General features: G+C 34.9%; 1 protein-coding gene across 1 annotated transcript in view; it reads left to right on the top strand.

Annotated features, from left to right (window-relative positions):
• RNF19A (ring finger protein 19A, RBR E3 ubiquitin protein ligase) overlaps positions 1-23,076 on the top strand; it is a 57,838-nt gene that overhangs the window by 25,166 nt on the left and 9,596 nt on the right. The window contains exons 2-7 of the mRNA XM_065895081.1: positions 629-1,394; positions 12,688-12,896; positions 17,543-17,687; positions 18,522-18,684; positions 21,707-21,821; positions 22,320-22,481. Of these exons, the coding sequence (XP_065751153.1) occupies positions 721-1,394; positions 12,688-12,896; positions 17,543-17,687; positions 18,522-18,684; positions 21,707-21,821; positions 22,320-22,481 (1,468 nt within the window). The 5' untranslated portion in view covers positions 629-720. The remainder of the gene's footprint in view (positions 1-628; positions 1,395-12,687; positions 12,897-17,542; positions 17,688-18,521; positions 18,685-21,706; positions 21,822-22,319; positions 22,482-23,076) is intronic.

The raw sequence follows: 23,076 nt of genomic DNA, 5'->3' as shown, positions 1-23,076 counted from the left end.
TATATCTGGCAGTGTAAGAGCATCCCCTGCCCCCCCCACACTTTGTTCTTCACAATTGTGTAAGCTCTACTTAGCCATTTGTATTTGCATGTCCATTTTATTGTCAATTTATTTTTAACTCCTAAAGGCAGTGGGAATCATTGAGGTTTGAGTGTGATAAAAATCATAAGTTTTGTACAAGATTTTTTTTTTTGTGGTACGCGGGCCTCGCACTGCTGTGGCTTCTCCCGTTGCGGAGCACAGGCTCCGAACGCGCAGGCTCAGCAGCCATGGCCCACGGGCGCAGCCACTCCGCAGCATGTGGGATCTTCCTGGACCGGGGCACGAACCCGCGTCCCCTGCATCGGCAGGCGGACTCTCAACCACTGCCCCACCAGGGAAGCCCTGTACAAGATATTAAGAATAAGGTCAGCTCAAATCTAGACTCTTAAGATTAAGTAATATCCTTGTTATATCAGCATTGGTTTTATATTCTCTTGTAGACTACTCAATAAACTGGCCTTATTTAAAAAAATCAAAACCAAAAACTAATGATTAAAGAACATACTTGTTTGAAGTTTCATAGAGAGTTTGTAAGTTTAAGAAACATGCAATTAAATAATCTTGGTGTTTTTGTTTTGTTTTTCAGAACATCTGTGATAAGTCTACCATAAATTGAACTCCTTTAAGAATTCTCTGAAGGAACCAAATAGGATTTTCTTACATCATGACTTAATCTGAATGCAAGAACAAGAAACAGGTGTTATCTCTAAATATAATGAAGGGCTGTGTGTAAACACAGACCCTGACTCAATTCTAATGAGCATTTTAGACATGAGTTTACATCGGCAAATGGGTTCAGATCGAGATCTTCAGTCTTCTGCTTCATCTGTGAGCTTGCCTTCGGTCAAAAAGGCACCCAAAAAAAGAAGAATTTCAATAGGTTCTCTGTTTCGGAGGAAAAAGGATAACAAACGTAAATCAAGGGAGCTAAATGGCGGGGTGGATGGAATTGCGAGTATTGAAAGTATACATTCCGAAATGTGTACTGATAAGAACTCCATTTTCTCTACAAATACCTCCTCTGACAATGGATTAACTTCTATCAGCAAACAAGTTGGAGACTTTATAGAGTGCCCCTTGTGCCTTTTACGGCATTCTAAAGACAGATTTCCTGAGATAATGACTTGTCATCATAGATCTTGTGTGGATTGCTTACGACAATACCTAAGGATAGAAATTTCTGAAAGTAGGGTTAATATCAGTTGCCCAGAATGTACTGAACGGTTTAATCCCCACGATATTCGCTTGATATTAAGTGATGATGTCTTGATGGAAAAATATGAAGAATTTATGCTTAGACGGTGGCTTGTTGCAGATCCTGATTGTAGGTGGTGTCCAGCTCCAGACTGTGGGTAAGAAGATTTTGTTTGATTTTTCTTGAGTTAATTTTTTTCTCTGTGGATAAAATAAGAATTTGCTGACTGTTACTCAAAAGAAAAATCTTAACATGCCAGGTAATTCATTCATTCAGTAGACAAAAATATGTTGAGTATGTACCATGTGTCAGGGACAATGTTAGATATTAAAGGCAGGAATCTTGTCTTACTCATTTTTATATTGTCTTTGCATTATATATTCACTTAAGACTGTTTTCAGAAGAAAAGGATAAGATGGTAGAGTGCAGAATCTAGTCCTATTTATTTTCCCCATCCATTTGGAGAATTTTTATTTTATAATATATGAAATGAGCAGACATTTTGTTTGTTTGCTTTTGGTGGGGGAGTCACTCGTTTAAACTTAAATGACCCTTTTGAAAGGCACCTTAATGCGTGCCACAGTATGATGTGTTCATGAGTTGATGTGTTCTTGAGACATAAGATCTAGAGATTATGTAATACTTCATTTACCTCAAGCTTTTGAATTACAAATACCATTTTCCCAATATTTAAAGTAAAATAATTTTGCTTGTATATTTGGTTACTATGTTAACAGCAGCTCCTGTTATAGGGTATTTACCATGTATGGTTGTCAGAACTAGAAAAAAATAGTCATACGCTTTTCACGAATAAGGAAAGCCATAAACCCTGGATGAGTTTAGCATACCATTAGTAAGCCAGAGATTATAAATAAGAGTTTGGGAAAACCCAGAACTTCCAAGATTATCTGGGTATAATCAGAGACAAGGCTGAAATGTGAGTTTGATTTATCAAATGACAATTTCAGGACTCTGATCAAATCCATTATTAAAAACTTACTGAGCAGCAAATTTTCAGATTGTATTTACCAATTCCATAATTTTAAGTGAGAAAGGTAATAGTATGTTTTTAGCCTGTGCAAATTCCACCAGTTTTCCCAGGTATCACTAGTACTTGACTGTCCACCAGGGATTTCTGTGAAACATAAAGCATTAAAAATATTGGATTATCTAATTATTTAACATTTTATGAATTCATTAGTTGTGTGAAGGACTCGGAGGTACTGTTTAGTATCACATTTGTATTATGATCTCCGATACTGCAGGATGCTTGTACTGTAACATAAATAACAAAATAATATATTAAAGATACTATCTAAACTGGGCCAAGGTTGGCTGTGCTTCCAGGTGTATGGTAGAAACAAACTCTGGACCTGTGAAGGGTTAAATTCTCAAGAAAAAGATGGGGAGAAAATAGGGATAATGAACAGTGCCTTTAAATAATTTGAGCTAGAGAAGAAGAGCTTAGGTACGATTGTATCACTCTTGATCCTGTGGACCCTTGCAGAATATTTTCACTAATGCAGGTGTGTACATTCATTAGAGTAGATTTCAAGTTGATTACAAATTTTAGGTTTAAAAAAAAAAGCCTTTTGCAAGTCATTATAGCAAATACCCTATAGCAAGAGTTCAAACAGAAGTATTTTACATTTCATCTGGACAAAGTGTGATTTTCTAACTGTCTTTCATGGAACCCCAGGATAAGAGGTGTTTCACAAGTTCCTTTAAGCATTTAATAGCTTTAAAAGAAAATGTGTGAAAATGATGGAACAAATTAAAAGGAGGCTTTTGTGTCAGAACCTGTGACCAGGAGAGATTGAGAGAGTAAATCCAGGAGCACAAGCTTTCTGGTCACTAAATAGGTATGTTCTCCTGTGCTGGGTTGATGGATCATGTCATCATAGTGGATAATATCAACACTATCAAGCTAATAGAACGCAATAGATAGGGCTGACATAGATTCTCACTTGTCTAAGAACTTGATTTGGGGACTTCCCTGGTGGCGCAGTGGTTAAGAATCTGCCTGCCAATGCAGGCAACACGGGTTCAATACCTGGCCTAGGGAGATCCCACAGGCCACAGAGCAACTAACCCCGTGCGCCACAACTACTGAGCCTGCGCTCTAGAGCCCGCGTGCCACAGCTGCTGAAGCCTGCGCACCTAGAGCCTGTGCTCTGCAACAGAGAAGCCACCGAGATGAGAAGCCCGTGCGCTGCAACGAAGAGTAGCCCCCGCTCGCCACAACTAGAGAAAGCCCGTGCGCAGCAACAAAGACCCAATGCAGCCAAAAATAAACAAATAAAATAAATAAATTTATTAAAAAAAAAAAAAAAGAACTTGATTTGGGGGGAAGAATGCCAAACCAACTGGGAAAGGATTGATTATTCACCATATAGAATTGTGAAAATTAGCTATTTAAGGGGAAAAAATTAGATTGTCACCACATATAATAAATTAAAACAAAATCAAAACAGATTACAGAGGTAAGTTATATAAATAAAAGGACAAAATTAAAAAGAAAATACAGATTGATTAGATCACTTACTGCTATATTATTTAGTAAAATTGAACACACATCCTGTAACTTAGAAGATCCACTCCTAGTTAAATGCCTCAGAGAAACTCTTTACTTGTGTGCCAGGAGACATCTAGTTAAGAGACATGTTTAAGAATGTTCATAACAGCAAAGAAACAAAAAAGTTCATTAACAGTAAAATGGATAAATGCATTTAGTCTCATGGTTACCTCTTGTGAGGAAGAAGAAGGGATGTGAACTTCAAAGGGGCAATCAAGGAACTTCTAAACAGATAAACAAGGTAACCATAGGTTCTGGTCTGCCCAAGATAGTTCCAATTCATGCTTATTGTACTGGTGTAAATTTTAATAGCATTACCTTTCTTTTTCAGGTGTTCCAGTCAGGTTGTGAATTATATGATCACCCTACTGATACTATTCTTAACTTGTGTGGTAGATTCAGGGGGTATTCATTTTATTATTCTTTATAAATCCTTTGATGTATATGACATTTCTCAGTAAATTTAAATTTTTTTCATAATCTCATACTCTTAGGTATTTTGCACATTTTCTTCTTATTGAGACATCATTGTTAAAAAATAATATGGCTTAGGTATTCTAAGTATTTTGGAGAGGAAGACATGAATGTTAACTCAAGTATAGAATAATCTTAAAATAATAGAAACACCTACTTTAATAGATTCCTTTATTATGAAAACCACTTGTTTGTTACATAAGTTTAACAGAGAATTAGTCTTGATTAATTTGGCTATAAATTAATTTTTGGTTTTGGTGGTTGTTAGTAGTCTTACGCACAAAGGACAAAGAAAACATGTCACAGAGATTAATCACTTTGTGTATTTTCATTTGTATTCAATTTATGCTGGCTCACTAGATTAGAAAGAGCATATTTTATATACTTGATTATGTTATAGGTTTTATGGTTGTGTTATGTGGAAAAGATCACCTGTGACAAAATTTATACATATGCTTTGAAAACATAGAATACTGCATAAGACCTCATTACAAATTACAATTGTACTTAGCATGAGCGTGGACAGACCTGATTTTGAATCTCTATCCTATCATGTTTTAAGGATTGAGAAGGTTTTTAATGTTATTGGTAGCATAATTCCTAGCACACAGTAAGCTTTTTATAGTTCTTATTTATCACTCCTCATCTCCATTTCTGAAGTTTTGTTTTTATTTTTTTAAATCAGACAGTTCTTCAAATATTTACTGCACCCGTGTGCCAGGTACTGGGAATTTTTAATAACTAACAAAAGATGAAAATCTCTGCCCTCTTGGAACTTATTAAAATCTTTGGATTCACAGAGAGAAATTTCTTATTTAAACTCCATTTATTACTGAAATCTGGCACAGAGGATACTGGTAAATATCTGACTGTTTGACAGTTATTCATAGCAATGCAGAGCCAGTAGTACATACTAGGACCACAGGCATGCGTGTAGTATTTTAATCCCTTTCATTGTACAGCACACTTGAAAGACTTTTTTCCAGAAATGCTAAATGTGAAATTATGTTTTCCTCTTGCTTTTGATACTTACCAAAATGACCATTTTCTGTATCTGACACCAGTTTTACTTAAACATGTAGTTTAACACACTGAGAAATATTGCCCTTAGCTCAGAGTAGAAAGAAAACCTGACCTGGTTTCTATTTGAGACCTCTGAGGGTTTCTGACCTATAGTCTTTCCTCTCTTCTGAGGGCCAGGGCAGATTAAGCTTGTTTAAAGGACAGTATGTATTTCTGAAAACCCCTCTTGCGAAGGGGTCTAGGAGGCCAAACCTGTGTGCTGTGATTTAACCGGGGTGAAGTTATCTGGACTGCTTCTAGAACATGCCAGTCTATACAGGTTCAGAGAAAAATCTGGCCATGGCTGAGGAAAAGAATTACAGTGAGGGACATGTAGGAGGGGAAGCATAAGACCTGCCTTGGATAAAAATATCTATTACCTCTGCCTAGGAGGCTTAGTTTGTACATTGTCTAGGCAGATAGCAAAAAACTGGCATCTTGGTTTCTGTCATCACTTGTTTCAATTGGCTAAGACTACCCATCTACTAGCACACATTATCCATGTCATCTCATGTGAGTGCTTTTGACTTTACTGGGGAGATTTGAATATGCAGGAACATTTATTATACTAGAATATAGTTAATGATTTAATGTCTGTGAGCCCCTCAAGAGTAAAAATAAAAAGTATTTTTTTCTTTATAACCACAGGTTAACCACATGCTCAATAAAGAGTTATTGAATGAACACATCTGAATATATGCCATTAATGTAAATCATATGTCTTAGGAACAGTTAATAAACCATTTTTAAGCAGTGTGCTCAACTATAATCAGGTTTGTTAAGCTTTGAGCTGATTTACTGACATTTAAATGGCTCTAAATAATAACTTACTCTGGTGGAAGATACTGTTCATAATGGACACTGTTCATAATGGAGTGGCACCATAGGCTTAGGAACTAAGGAACATGTATTTTTAGAATTTTACTCTATCTATATGACTCTCATTCCCGTCCTCCAAAGAAGAGTTTTAGCCATATCTTGCCCGTCTTTTTGACATGCTGGAAATGCTTTTGTAGGCTAACCTTTTAGAACAGAGAACAGGTCCAACTTTGATTTTCTCCCGAGGAAACAAGTACATGTGTCTGAGAAAACAAGAACCGAGTTGATACATAAGACACAGGAGACGTATCAGCTTTCTTTTACTAATTAGCTAAAGAAGTTAGCTTTAGATATGCATCCCAAATGGCCTAACACTCCACCCTGAAATTAGAGAGACTTCTGCAAATAATCTGGGCGGTTCTCTACAACCGTAGACCTCCCCTCCCCTACAGCATGTACCGGAAAGCAGAACAGAAAGCATCCTCTCTAGGAAAGCAGATCCTGAAAGGGGGAACCAGGAGATGAGCCTCACTTTGTCTAGACCGTCTCTCAAATATATTAATTAAGTCACTCCTTTTCCACGGAATAATAGTAACTTCTTGCTAATGGAATCATGAGCCTGTTGATTTGAATATAAAACTTGACTTTTCCCCTTAACTGGATCAAGTAATTTTGGTATTTCTGATTATATTTTCTTTGTTCTTTAAAGGTTGTGTTAAAGCTTTGTGCTTTTGGGGGAAAAGTTATCTTGGACTCCTGGATAATCTTTCTTTTTTCTCATTTTTTTAATTAAAAATTTTATTGAGACTATTATATCTTTCTTAGGATTCCATTTCATGTTTGGTATAGTTTGTTCTTCTTACTTGTTCCTTCATGAGGAATTTGCTCTAGGCAGAGTATACGACCCTAGTTGGTATTCCTACCTCCTCAATGCTAATTTGTGGAACTCTAGTACTGTGAAACCCTCCCAGGAAATAACATGTCATGGTCAAATAAATTTGGAAAATAATGTTTACTATATATGTACATTATTGGTATGTTAAAAATTATTTTAGCAAATCCTATAGTAAAAAAACAAACAAAAAAGTACTTTAATTTTGCTTAGCATGTCCCTAACTTGACCATTGAGTTCTTTCTTAGTATGTTTCACCTATTAACAATCCAACAAATAGAAAATATTTCTGGAAAAACTGCCTGTTTCAGTCCTTTTCCGTCTTTCCCACTTTCTTCCTATCCCTCCACTGCTGCTAAGTAGGAATGTTTAATCATTTCAAGTAACTAGAGATCTTCAGCTGAAAAATAGAGACAGAAAGTAAGACCTGAGTTAAATAAGGGATCATAGAAGGAAATGGAACTATCTTCTGAACCAAGATTTGTGTACTGTTTAAGCCAGAGATGTTTACTTAGTTAACTAGTAGTATTCAGTTATTTCTGTGACCTTCTGCTGAGCCTGTTATTTTCTCAAATAATACCTAATGCATTAGAGCATTGAAATTTTTCTTTAAAGCAAATATTTTGTATTTACTTTAGTTTTACCATTTGCTTCCATTATAATTTGAGAGCTGTTCTCCAGTGGAAAATAAGTTTGGCTCCCACACAATGAAAATCATCTTCAAGAGTCCTGACATTCTGTTTTCAAAATATGTGAATGCTAGGTACATTTAATTGCTCGATATATAATAGAATGTGCTTAACACAGTTACTGAGATTGAATGTGTATGAAAACGGAACACTTATATAGTACACTCTCAATAATTGTTAGCATAAGAAAAAGGTTCTAGACAAAATACCCTAACTTTTATAGTTATCAAAATTCACAGTCATGAAAATATTTGGTTAGTATTGATAAAGATAATCCTGTTTTTCTTTGGAACTTGCTTAGATTGAATGGGACTTAAATGTTTAGCTCTGGGGTAGGACATCTTAGCTTTTCTATTTAAAAAAATACTGCAGGGCTTCCCTGGTGGCGCAGTGGTTGAGAGTCCGCCTGCCGATGCAGGGGACACGGATTCGTGCCCCGGTCCGGGAAGATCCCACATGCCGCAGAGCGGCTGGGCCCGTGAGCCATGGCTGCTGAGCCTGCGCCTATGGAGCCTGTGCTCCGCAACGGGAGAGGCCACGACAGTGAGAGGCCCACGTACCGCAAAAAAAAAAAAAAAAAAAATACAGAGTAGCATAAAACAAGTTTGATGTACTTTATCTCTAACATTTTGAATACATATGATGTACTGTAAACTAATTTTCTCTTTTCCTTTCCCCCACCTCTCTCTCCTCTTTCTCTCTCCTCTCTCTCTCCCTCCCTCCCTACACACACACACACACACACACACACACACACACACTGTTTTATTTAAACAACATTTTGTTATTACTAATTTTTAAAAAATTTATTATTTTTGGCTGCGTTGGGTCTTCGTTGCTGCACGCGGGCTTTCTCTAGTTGTGGCGAGCAGGGTCTACTCTTCGTTGTGGTGCGCAGGCTTCTCATTGTGGTGGCTTTTCTTGTTGCAGAGCACAGTCTCTAGGCATGTGGGCTTCAGTAGTTGTGGCTCACGGGCTCTAGAGTGCAGGCTCAGTAGCTGTGGTGCACGGGCTTAGTTGCTCCGCATCATGTAGGATCTTCCTGGACCAGGGCTCGAACCCATGTCCCCTGCATTGGCAGGCCGATTCTTAACCACTGTGCCACCAGGGAAGCCCTATTATGTCCTAATTTTTGAGATACATCAAAATCTACATTTTCAAAAAAGCCAAGTGGCCAGATGTTTAATCAGTATTCATCCAAGGTCAAAGTCAAATATCACCAGTGATGAACTTTTGAGATACAGGAATAAATATAAAATTTTAGGAATTAATTTTTAAAAATTAGCCATCATATTAAATGTTTGACATCATGATGCGGGAATGGTAATTAACTAATTAGCTAACATGTCAGCTGTTAGTTTGCTCCCGGTAATTACACTGCATATTTTAAAAATTCTAAATAGATATCTATAAGCAGTCATTTTCAACAAGCTTAAGTCTCTAGACTCAAAACTTTAATATTTATCTTAAAGCAGTTTATAAAGCTCTTTGGAACTCTGATTATTGAAAAGAAAATATGAGTCCTCAGTTTTTTCACCATAACCCTTCATGTTTTTATGGATATTTTGCCAGATTTTGGAACTTGTGAAATTTTGAAATGGCAAAATTGACATTCTGCTTTTAATTCTTGTCAAGATGTGAAGAATTCCCTAAAAGGGCTTTTTCTTGAAAGGCTGTCTCTAGATAGCCTAAATCACTAACTAGAAAGTAAGTCAGTGCTTAAAAGTTTTGCTTAGTGATATACTAGTACACTGAACAGCCTCTACAAAGGTTAGAATTACGATATAGCCCAATTTCTGCTAATCTACCTCATATATTTTTATAAATATTTGTTTTCCCAGAAAGAATATTTTCTTCCTAGATTTATCTAGTTAAAGCAATCTTGATGTTCATATTTACTGTAAATCTGTTTCCCTATTTAATTATTAGAAAGTTCTTAAGCTTGTGTCTAAATTTGGCTTTCACAGTCATCACTAAGAATTACTGCATTGTATTCTTGCAGCACGGTGTACATTTATACTTCAGTTGTCCAGTAAGATTTCACCATATAAAGCAGTAAGCTTTTTACTTACATTATTTATATAGATGTAGAAATGGTAATGGTCATTAATCAAGCATAAATGCAGAGGTACTAGAAATGTCATTGAAACAGTCATTTGCTTATTTGGCCTTCTAAAGGTCAAGGCCAAAGCTGAAGCTGTTTTTGGCTGAATACTGAGGCTAAGCCAAACTTTAGTGAATCCCTATTTTATGTTTGGGAAAACTTAGTTGTAGGGAGATTGCGTAGCTTACATAAAATTATACAGGTAATAAGTGGTAGAAGTGGAGTTTGGTAGTCTAAACTTTTCTTCTGCTTTTATAAATTGTGACTGACTTAAAAAAATGGTCATAACATAGTCCCCTACACACACACGGGTTTCCCCATTCTGTCTCTCGCCTTCCCTCCTTTTTTCAAGAAAAAGTAGGGTAGAGAAGAGGTTTAGAAGAGAATGCCATTTCCTTTTCACTGAAATTACTACTATTATAAAGACTGCTTTAGATTATAACTTGGGAGAAAATAGTTTTTCAAGAATTGTTTTCTTTTTATTGAGACTCCAATGAATAAGCCGTCAGGGAAATGGAACTTTCCTAGATTACCCTGTGTTGGTTTAAATTGCCTTTAATTTAGTCGTGTTTGAACACATTTATGATAGACAATGGTAGTTTGAAAATGGCCTATCAAAAATAAATTGGGGGCTTTCCTGGTGGCGCAGTGGTTGGGAGTCCGCCTGCCGGTGCAGGCGACACGGGTTCGTGCCCCGGTCCGGGAGGATCCCACATGCCGCGGAGCGGCTGGGCCCGTGAGCCATGGCCGCTGGGCCTGCGTGTCCGGATCCTGTGCTCCGCAACGGGAGAGGCCGCAGCAGTGAGAGGCCCGCGTACCGCAAACATAAATTGGAATTTCATATGTAAAATTTAAGTTTAAAGGGTGAGATACTAAGGAAGCAAGAGGTCCAAAATTGGAGGAACTTCCTTACTCCTAACATTTTGCATAATTTAATAGATTATCTTGTAATTCAATAAAAATCTCTGTTACAACTATTATTTAAATTTTATTCCAGTAAGAAGAGGAGCCCTGAAAAACTCCCCTAAATTTCTAGGCAAAATGTTTGATATTTACAAAAGCCTCTTATGCATAGATGACTTGTTTGTTTCTCTTTCAAACACTAGGCTTTTTAAATTGAAAGTTTTATTGAGATGATTGTAGATTTATGTGTAGTTGTAAGAAATAATACAGAGATATTCTTTATATCCTTCAAACAGTTTTCCTCCGTGGTACCATTTTGCAAGGCTATAAAGCAATATCACAACTAGGATATCGATATTGATACAATCTACCTATCTTATTCAGACTTCCCGAGTTTTACTTGTATTTATCTTTGTGTGTGTATTTAGTTACATACCATTTTATCACCTGTAGGTTTGTGTATCCATATCCACCACCATAGTCAAGGTACTGAGCAATTCCATCACAACAAATATCCCTCATATTGCTCTTTTTAAATACATCCACCTCGTTCCTGCCTGCTCCTTGACCCCACCCCATTCCTAACTGCTGGCCACCACTGATCTGTTTTCCATTTCTAAAATTTTGTCATTTCAAAAATGTTATATAAATAGAATCATAGGGCTTCCCTGGTGGTGCAGTGGTTGAGAGTCCGCCTGCTGGTGCAGGGGACACGGGTTCGTGCCCTGGTCCGGGAGGATCCCACATGCCGCGGAGCGGCTGGGCCCATGAACCATGGCCTCTGAACCTGTGCGTCCGGATCCTGTGCTCCGCAACGGGAGAGGCCACAGCAGTGAGAGGCCCGCGTACCTCAAAAAAAAAAAAAAAAAGAATCATAAAGTATGTAACTTTTTGAGACTGACTTTTTTCACTCAGCATAATACCCCAGAGATTCATCCAAGTTGTTAAGTGTATCAGTGGTTCCTTTTTGTTGTTGAGTAGTATCCCATGGTATATATGCATCACAATTTGTTTAACCATTCACCTGTTGAAGAAGGACATCTGGGCTGTTTCCAGTTTTGGGGCTATTACAAATAAAGCTGCTGTAAACATTTGTATACAGGCTTTTGTGTAAACTTAAGTTTTCATTTCTCTGGGATAAATGTCTAAGAGTGCCCAGAATTTATTTTAAGTCAGAAATTCTTAAAGTGCCAAAAATATTAACTCAGAAAATAGATATTAGTCACAAATCTGCTGTTCTCAGGTTTTTTTTCTGAAGCAAAATAACAAATTTCCTGATGGAGAAATTAGAGTTTGTGTACCTTTTATTAGGAGATTGGCACCGAAGACAACTTCTGCCATGCATCTTAAAAACAAAAATGTGAGAATTTATGCATAAACTCAAGATATTCACAAAATGTATGAATTGGCCTCATTTGCCATTAACTGATAGGTATAGCTGATCCATAGTCATAAATAGGTAATTTTTTTATCTTTCTGATTTTAGCATTAACAAGTAGTTGTAAAAATTAGAAATATGTAAGTATATAAAGAAGAAAAAACCCTAATACCAGGCAAACTACTGTTAAGACTTTTGGTATATTTCTTTTTAGTCTTTTCTATGTGCATATAATACTAACTTAATAGAATTTTTATAAAATTAGGACTAGGCTATATATACAGTTTGGTGTCCTAGTTAAAAGTTGAAAGTTAAAAGTTGAAAATTAAACTTTAATAATTTTTTTAGGCATTTATATGTCTTCATTTGTGAACTGTTTATTTTTTCCCCATTTTTATATTGATGAGATAGATAGTTTTAGGGTTTATGACTGTTAGCTCATGCATAAATAGAAAACTTTTTCTGAAATAGCATTTAAATTGGATACTGTTTTTACTTAATGAGTATCTCTTATTTTACATCACATTTTAAATCTTTTTTCTTGTTCTGTAAAGGTATGCTGTGATAGCATTTGGATGTGCTAGCTGTCCAAAATTAACTTGTGGGCGAGAAGGCTGTGGAACAGAGTTTTGCTACCACTGTAAACAGATTTGGCACCCCAATCAGACCTGTGATGCTGCTCGACAGGAGAGAGCCCAGAGTTTACGTCTGAGAACTATACGTTCTTCGTCCATTAGTTATAGTCAAGAGTCTGGAGCAGCAGGTATTTACATCTAACTTCTTCTAGTAAATATTTGACACATATAGAACACCAGTTATTTTAATTTAAAAATGTAATATTCAGTCCTTGTATCCTTTCAATTTTCTAAAGTGTTTTACGTGTTAGCATTTCTGTCCCAGAAGCACTCATTCTTTCTGTAGAAGAAAGTGGTATTGAGTTGGAAAGATTTTATTGTCCAAAAAAAAAGGAAGAAAGGAAGTGTCAGTGATGATTTATATAACTGATAGCTGAAGATGGTCTGAAACTGATGTTTATAAAGGTGTTTTATGTAAAGCTTAGCAACTATTTTAAAAAATATATTAATTTTGAATATATTACCCTTAGAGATTATTTCTTATTGTATAAATATCACCCAGTTACAGATTTAAAACAGTATTTATTTTTGGAATCCTTTTCATTTACATGTTTTGTGAAATACAATTTTTATTTACAGATATTACCAATTCCAGGATCAGGGATTCAGAATCATACCTTGGTGAGGAGTACACTAAGAACTTTGTGTCTTTGGCTAGGAATTTAAAAATTACTTGGAGATCTGTACATGAGCAAACATATACATCTCATAAATCTTAAAAAATTTTTTAAAAGTCTGAGCATCTTAATGTTCTTTGAATAAAAATTCAAAAAACTAATATTTCATAGAATTTTCACTGTTTATTGGAACTTCAGTCATTTTTAGAAAAATATTAACTTTTTTCATTGATTATAAAAGGAAAAAACTTGGAAAATACAGAAATTTATCAAGAAAATAATTTATATTCCTACTAGCAGTGTATTAAAATAGTCATGTACTTTATGCTACTAGAAAAAAAAAGTCTTAATATTTAAAGTTGAATTTAAAATTAAATAAACTTTAAATTCAACACTTAATATTTTATACAATGGACATGGATTTTCTTGCTTGTTCACTGGTTGACTTGTTTTATTTCCTTTCCTAACGATTTGGGGTAGAACTCCAAAGGTATTAATAATAATCTGTAGGTATTGGTTCAGAAGCAATTCAGAGAGGACCTGAGTATGCCTACACTGTCCTCTGTAGAGTCAGCTATAGCTATTAAGTGGTCCCCTTGGAAATGATATCCCTCTTCTCTAAGTGGGGATGGATATTTATTGCTTACAGGACACACAGACATATAGAGTAGGAGAATGGGCTCTGGAATCATCATCTGGATTCGAATTCCAGCTTCTTCACTTATTCTCTGTGTGACCCTGAGGAAGTTACTTGCCTCATCTATAAGATAAAGATACTAATAATACTTAAATCCATAAGGTTGAAACATTTCCTAGCTCATAGTAAGTGCTTTGGCTATATGAGATAGGGAAACTTAGAGAAACCACAGTCCCCTGCTAGAGATTTGCATATATCTGAACCATCATTAAAGAAAAAAAAAAAAAGAAAAGAAATGACTAAGAGATGACTTTTGTTATTAATTTTAGAGTAAATATCATGATTTACTCACATCCCAGAGAATGTTGGTCTTCCTTATAGTCATCGTGGGGGATTTTATGTTTATTTAGCAGTGCTGTCCTGGAATGCCTTACTGGTCATAACCCTTATACGTTCACTTAAAATTATCCCTTTAATGTGAGTTTGATTTCTGGGGATAACCAAAAGTTCCGTTGCAGCTAAGTTTAACACCTAGAGTAACATACCAAGTTGAATCACTGGTTTGGTGTGGATCCAAAGTAAGATGTGCTTATATGATCATGAGTGTGACTTTTATATATATATAAAGTAGCTTTGAAAGTAATTATGAAAGAAAAACTTCCAAATGATTTGAGTTAAATAGTAGCATTGTTGGAATAGCCTCCCTCCCAAGGTGATTATTTTAAAAAATAAACTTCATTTGGAATTTTTCCATGTTGATTTAAAAATCTTATCTCATTGTTCTGAAAATATAAGGTACATGCATTTTCACCTACAGTGTTCCAAAAATAAAAGCTCTCAGAACAAAAGTTTAGTGGTAGTTTCCTTGATGTAATCTATAAAAAAATTAAAACTTTGAACTTGGCTTTTCACTGACTTGTGGAAAGACAAGAGGAAAGTAAACTACCATCTGAAATAGTTTTATTAATTCCTATTGTTCTGGGTATCGTGGTGTTTTTTGGTCTCGTTATCATGATACATTAAAAAATAGTCTGCACTTTTAATAATAATTGCTTGGTATAATAATAATAATTGGTTGGCTATTTCTTTCTAATCAGTTACCTGAAGTTAAATAAGTATGCTTAATTATATGGTACATTAAATAATTTCTATTATGATTATATTTGTCTTTAAACTCTGACAGTATTGCATCTACATGAGACTCTTATAGCTACCAGGGAGTTAACACACTTTGAGTTACTGCATTTTAAATGAAACACATATTTTTCATTTTTGTTACCATGTTTCTCCTCCTTTATAAAAATATATTTAATTGGCTCAGCTCCCCACCTACCCCTATCCCCTATTACTACCACCCCTAAAGATATTCACTGTTAACATTTTGTTTTAAGTCTTTATAGGCAATGTTGCAGGGGCAGGGGAGTTTTAAAACAATTTTTGAGAACATAATATTTGGTAACCCAGTGTTTTTTTCTTAATATGACAATGGCACATATTTTAACAACAAATAGAAATATAGTAATTTAAAAAGACAAAAGCTTTGCCAAACACTTTAAATAGAAATGGAAAACATTTTTTTTTTTTTTTTGTATAAAGGAGCTGTGGATTAATTGATGCTTGGGGAGTGGGGCATCATTTGACCATCTAATCATTAAAACAGTTTTATTTAGGATTTTTGCATTTGGAGACTATTTTGAGAGAAATACATTATCTAATATGCACAGTAAAAAATTTTTTTTTCCAGTTTGTTGTTCCAGAAACGAGACAAAGCAGACAAAACAGCTTTTTGTAGACAAACAAGTATGCAGAGAGTGAAAGCATGCAAGTACAAATATATAAAAGAGACACATATCATTAGATTGCTTATGGTGTTAATTCTCTAACATGTAATCTTAGCATATTAAAAGGCCTTTTTGTGTTTTTAGAACCATGAAAATGAATGGGAATATCACCTGTCAGTTTGTTCTGAAGATTGCATATGTCAGAGCCAAAGCCTGAGTCTTTTTACTCTCACCACTAATTGGGATATTTACTATTTGAGAATACTCTGAAATGAGGAAGTTTATCAATTAATATGCCACTTAAGCAGAGTATTAGCATTTCTTTAATGTACTAGCTATTATATTAGCTATAAAAGCCAGCTTTTTTTCATTCATGCCCAGTGTTAAAAACATTTTCATGCAGACTTTGTGTTCTTTGGATCATTTAAATCATGACTTATGGATTTTTAAATTTTTATATTCTAGTAATTATGTGTTTTGGTCTGGCTGCATAGAGTTGTCAGTTTGCTCAAAATTGTTTGAATCGTTAAAACAGTAATTGTGAGCATCGACCAGTTCTTAAGTTAAAAAACAGCTTTGGCCCTAAATGAAGCGCTAAGGAAACCTGAATTCACTGATAAAGCACAGGTAAAATTTGACCATAAAACTTGTAGAAAGGAAAATAGAATATAGCTTAATGCTTATCATGTAAGAAATTGAAACAAATACTTGAATTCAGTGGCTTGCACTATACATATCTTTTCTTAGCTGTCTTATGTGTCGTTGGAAAATACAGGTGATTACTAGTAACAGTAAATAATTACTGGTTGCTATTTAAATAGATGCCAAAGTTCAAAATAGTTGCATAATTTGAGATAACTCTTATTCTGTCTCAGCGATTCCTAAAGTTATGTACCACTTGATTGTAACTTGGCATCTTTGTGCATTGTAACCATATTACTATACACGAAGCATACCACAGCATTTGAATAAATGAATAAAATGGACGAAGTTAACTAATTAAAAACAGTCATGAGCATAACCAACAAATGGTTGCTTTAATTCTGAAACTATTTTCCATTAAGTGTTTATAACCATACAACCCTTACTTAACCTCTTACCTCCTCCCTTTTATCTGAGTTCTGATTCTTTGCAAGGCCCATCTATCTATTGTATGAATTAAAATATGAGAAAAAGGCTGCTTTTCTACAGATACCGGTATTTTTACAGTGCCTATAGTTGATGTTACCTAGAAGAGAGGAGTAAACTCATAGTGCTATTTTTATGTAGTGCTTCAGGTTACTATCAAATTGTCACTTGCCGTTAGTAGTCATTCACTAAAGGAATAGTATACGGAATATCTACGTTTAATTTAAGTGGAGATTGTTAGAAAAGTCCTAGAACTTGAAGTGCTGCTCATTGAAGACAGCTATGGGGTGGGGACAAAGACAAACTTTATATAGTTCCCGGTTTGTCTAGAGCTGCCCTTGGTTCTCATTTCTCTTTTTATTATTTTGTTATTCTTTATTCTCATTGTTCTGCTACTGTTGGAAAAATGTTTACAGTTTGAAAATTTAATGTAAAATATGTCCCTTTCCTTGGAAGGGAAAAAAAAGTGCTTTATATACTAAAATTAGCAGGCTAAAGCTATCGGTTAATAAACCATACATGTTAAGATATTTTGGCAGTGCTATAATTATCTACTAGAAATTGTTATTTTTAGACTAGTCTTGTATACTAAATGTCTGTTTTCTTAATAGCTGATGATATAAAACCATGTCCACGGTGTGCTGCTTATATAATAAAGATGAATGATGGGAGCTGTAATCACATGACATGTGCTGTCTGTGGTTGTGAGTTTTGTTGGTTGTGTATGAAAGAAATCTCGGATTTACATTATTTAAGGTAAGCTTACAGAAGGGGCTATTTATGTCTAAATATAATTTTATATTGTAAGACAAAAGGACTTTTTTTGGAAACAGCATTATCCTTAGTATTCTTAAGCTTGGAATTTATATGATACTTGAAGAGATCTATTTTATTCTAGCTACGTAAATTTAATAGGAACCCAATTATTGTGCCAGTCATTTGAGATTAATAGCTAGTCAAAAATAAGAAATGGAAATTTCTTCTTTTTTTTTGTTTGGCTTTGTTTTGTTTGTTTGTTTTTGGGCTGCACCACGCAGCTTGTGGAATCTTAGTTCCCCGACCAGGAATTGAACCTGGGCCTGACAGTGAAAGCGCCAAGTCCTAACCACTGGACTGACAGGGAATTCCCGGCTTTGTTTTTTGTTAAACTAGAAAGTTAGCATTTAATACCCCATGTAATTATGGTAGGTCATAAATATTTCCATTTAATTTTCTCATAAATTTCCTCATTTAGGCCACAGAGTGAGTTTATGATATAATCAGATAATTATGTGCCTAAAACAGGGATAAAATAAGCGTATTTTGCATTAATTTACTCTTCCAAAACTAATCTAAGGTTTTGAGGCTAATGGAGGACTAGGGATAAATGTTTAACCTGAATCCCAGTTATCAGTATCCTTTTAATGTAATTTATGGTGGTGCTTACCTTGATACTTTAGCTTTTAGTAAACTCAGAATTCAAAGGAAGGGGAAAAAAATCCTCATTCCTAAATTTGAGAATTCTTTTATAGTTATTGCTGAATGTATTGTAGTAAATTGTTACTGTGATGTTTTGCAACAGTTACTTTACATTGTAATTTTTTCCTTTAGTCCATCAGGATGTACTTTTTGGGGGAAGAAACCCTGGAGCCGAAAGAAGAAAATATTGTGGCAGCTGGGAACACTTGTTGGTGCTCCCGTAGGAATTGCTTTAATAGCTGGCATTGCTATCCCTGCCATGATTATTGGCATTCCTGTATATGTGGGCCGTAAGGTAAAATGCTTGATTCCTTGTTAATTTATTATCTTATTTTAAATCTTTAGATTTAGGATTGATGGTTTTGCTTTGTGTTTGTTTTGTTTTTTTATTTGTTTATTTGTTTTGAAAGACAGAGGTCATTTTTGGTATCTTAAGTGTAAAACAGTTACTATTTTTTCATGAGGTAATAAATTTTCAGTGTTTGGCAAGCTTATATGTATGCATAAAAAGTAGACTTGCTTTAAAATTATCTGAATCTGAAAACTTCAGTACATTTGCATTATAAACTTTACATATAAAATATTAAAGAATCCACACCTGACATTTTTTCTCATGGATATGTCCTTGTAAAGTCAGGTCTATAAGGTTAATAGAGAAATAACATATGCCCTCAGGCAAAGAACAATTAGCCAGTTCCTGAATTATTTCCAACTTGAATTCAAAGCTTTTTTTTTCTTCAGATTACTCCTATTAGTAAATACACTATTTTGTAGATTACAACAATTTTGTGAAAGTCTGAACACCCAATACTTGCCACTGGCCTGAGTGATACTTCATTGGCTAAGCAAATAATTCTTTTTTGAAAGATTAAAGGGATAATTTACAAAGTGGCTAAGAAGTCTACTGCTGCCTAAATTAGTAGAATATCAGAATTGAGAAGTAACCTCATAAATGATCTAATCCCAACCCTGTAGCCAAGCAGAACAAAGTATAGGAATTTTAAAAAGGGGAACTAACATTTGTTGAGTTCTAACTGTGTGGTAGATGTTTTATATACTTTGACTCATTTTAACCTCACAGCAATTTATATGTTAGAATATTGAAGTTTAGGAAAATTTATGTAATTTATCTTTAGTTACACAGGAAGAAGCAGAGCTGGGATTTAAACCCAAATGCACAAATTCTTTATATAAGATCCCTGATAAATTTCAAGCTATCCATTTGGGCACTTCAGTGATGGGGAAACCACCATCTCATGAGGCAGCCCATTCTGTTGCCAGGGAGCTGTAAGTGTTAGAAAATTCTTATGTTGAGTCAGAATCCATTTCCCTTTTAATTGTTTCATTTAATTCTAGTTCTGACTTTCAGGACTCAAGACAAGGCTGATCCTCTTTCATACAACAGCCATGTTTTTTTATGTTCAACACATATTACTTTTATAATCAGAAATAACAGTACATACTATTTTTTTAATTAGCTTGAGACTGAGGACAAACATATTTATGGGCCGAATGTTTATTTCAGAAGGTAATTGTTTAAAGTCCCAAACATAATACTGATTATAATAATTTTTCGTAAGTTGTCCAAAGCAAGGTTTTGCCGAAAACAAAACTATTCAGATACTTAGAAGTAGAAGGGAAAGAAAGACTGTTGTACTGCATACACCTGCAAATAATTTATAGAGGAGAGATTATTTACCTCATTGTTCAGTCTTAGGTGCAGTAACGAGTCTCCTTTTTGCAAACCTGTACTCAAATGGTTGCAAGTTGATGAATTAGTTTTCCACTGAAACAGTGTTCTCTGGGGTGTGTAGGGTTATAAACCAGCCCAGGAAAACCTATTAAATTGATAAAGTACCTAAAAGCTGAGCCTTTCTTTACAATAACAAATAGCAAATGTGGCACAAAATAGTAAAACAGAAAAAATTAAGTTGAACCAGAAGTAGTGGGCTGATATGATCACTGTAATTGAACATTGGTGCTTGAGGATGTGGAATTATCTGGAAGACTCTTTCTCCTGACAGCCTCCCTTTGCAAATCTGCTCCATCAGTTTGTAGCTTTGTCTTTTTTCTGCTTCAGTGCTGAGTTTTGTAGGAATGGGGGGGGCGAGGAACAGGTATTAGCTAGAGTACTGAAGGATAATGAAAGGTACTTTGGGAAGGTCTGCCATCTCTGCCTGTATGGACTATTTAGGAAGTGTAGAGACCCATTCCCTGGAACATATAGTCAGTTCTGGGAAACAGAATTCTGACTAGGAAATAGAAATGTTCCTTGTCCCATGCATGTTTTGCCCACCTCCCCATCCCAGCCTTTTCACTGTTTAATACATCCCATAAGACTCATTGTACTTTACAGCCTTCAAAATAACCACATAATAATGATAGATTACTTTATTATGCCTCATCTGTAATATTGTTTTTAAGTCAAGTATTTTACTTTAGAGACTACCTGTACCCTTTTGAGGCTGTTTTGAATCTGTCTTGAAACAGGGGGAAATGTACTTTATTAGCTTTAGCCCTTGAAAATCACAAGAACAAAGATACTGAGCTATTTCCTGAAGTTCATATAATAATTTCACAAGTAACTTTCATGGTGATATTAAGTTCTGTTTATTAACAACACCTGTACTCTACAAAGATGCCAAGTAGATCTAACTCCTGTCCTCTGGCAACATTATTTGTTCTTTTTTTCTCTCTGTACCCCTTACTTTGAGCTATAAATGAGAGCCCAGGATCCTGAGTCATTTGATAACATTTTTCTTTATAAAAAGGAATCTGAGAAAAAAATTGATTCTATTTAGTGATGTTTGCTTATTAGTACTGCTTTTTAAGGTCAGGGGTTTTTTTTGTTTTTAAAAGACTGTGTAAACCTCTCCTAGAAGCCAACTAATTAGGGATGCTTATTTAGAATTCTGTGGAATGATACATTTCTTAGAAGTAATCCTGTTGATCTAACATCCAACTCATAACTATGTTGAAAATAATGTTCTTAATTCCTTCTTCTTTGCTCAAAACATGATTTATACTGTTCTTGAATAAGATTATAAGGACTACTTTTACTCAAGATTGATTAAACACAGAGTAAAATCTATTAAATCACTGTCTTATGTAACCAAACTATTAATAAGGAGCAAATTATATATAAGAATATGGTTTAAGAGCAATAATATGTTTACCTTGAATTTGGACACTTAACTATGAAATTATAAGGTAAATCACTTTAAACTTCTAACAAATGTAGGTCTGTTTCATTTAAATTAAATAAGTAATATGTTTTTTCTTTAACCCATCACCCCCATTTTTCTTTTTAATTCAAGATTCACAATCGATATGAAGGCAAGGATGTTTCAAAGCACAAACGGAATTTGGCCATAGCAGGTGGTGTAACATTGTCTGTAATCGTATCTCCAGTTGTAGCTGCAGTAACTGTAGGTAAGAAATGCTTAAAAATTCTAATTACCTCAAATTTTATAGAATTAAAGTTTTGTGGGAGAATTTTGAAAAACAGAGCATTATATTGTTGAAGATATGAGAGTTTATTTATTTAGGGTCAGTTTGAGCCTACAGATAGCCTCTCATTCTGTAACTGTATTGGTTAAAAGTAATATAAACTCAAGAGCCTAGCCTTAGGGATAGTTGGTAAATTATTAGTGGTTAATATCCCTTCCTCCCCACCAAAACACCGTTTAGAGCCCTGGCACTGAAAAAGAAAAAAGATTTACATCTTTTTTTTAACCTCATATGTGTCACCTGAGGCTAGAAGCTTTGAATCTGCTTGCATCCTTTAATAGTTGGGTAAATCTGCTTTTGGCAAGAGTTGCAGAACCCTAATACTTTTCTCCTGTACACCTTCTCTTGAAAAGACTTCTGAAATGTGTGTTTCTGTAATTTATTTTTTGGTTTGTAATGACCAATTTAATTCCTCTTTAGGTATTGGTGTTCCTATTATGTTAGCTTATGTCTATGGTGTTGTTCCGATTTCTCTCTGTCGAAGCGGAGGTTGTGGGGTCTCAGCAGGCAATGGAAAAGGAGTCAGGATTGAATTTGATGATGAAAATGATATAAATGTTGGTGGGACAAACACAGCTGTAGGTAAGTCCTTTCAGCAAAGGAAGAAAATGTACGTACTAGTAGTAATAGTGTAAGGCTGTAGGTAACATGCAAGTCAGAATTCCCATTGCTCTCTTACTAGCCCTAATAGTATTCACCCAGAAGTACATCAGAGAAATGAGCTGCTGAGGAAAGGTGAATGATGAAAGAGGGTGGGATGGTTCTGGGTACCTATAACCTCCGATGGAAATGTAATGTCTTAGAGATTCTAGATTATTTTGTGTAAAATGTTACAAATCAATAATAAAAGGACAGAAGAGAACTGCAGTTCATAAAAGAAGAAATGCAGATGCCCAATGAGTAGAAAATATCTTTGATGTTATTCAAAGAAATAGGAATTATAACAAAAACTGGAACATATAAAGGCCCTCATAGACTACCATTAGGAGTATAAGTTAATAAGCTTTTTTAAATGTGCGTGTTCTTTTTAAAGAAATTCCCACAGTTCTTGTTAAAGAAATTGTCTTAGGGAAGTACAGGCATACCTCGGAGATGTTGTAGGTTCGCTTCCAGACCACCACAATAAAGCCAATATCACAATAAAGCAAGACATGAATTTTGGGGTTTCCCACTGCAT

This window comes from Phocoena phocoena, chromosome 17 (genome assembly GCF_963924675.1).
Source record: "Phocoena phocoena chromosome 17, mPhoPho1.1, whole genome shotgun sequence".
NCBI classification, from domain to species: Eukaryota; Metazoa; Chordata; class Mammalia; order Artiodactyla; family Phocoenidae; genus Phocoena; species Phocoena phocoena.
The sequence above is the reverse complement of the archived record's forward strand: the minus strand, read 5'-3'. Positions and strand labels throughout refer to the sequence as shown.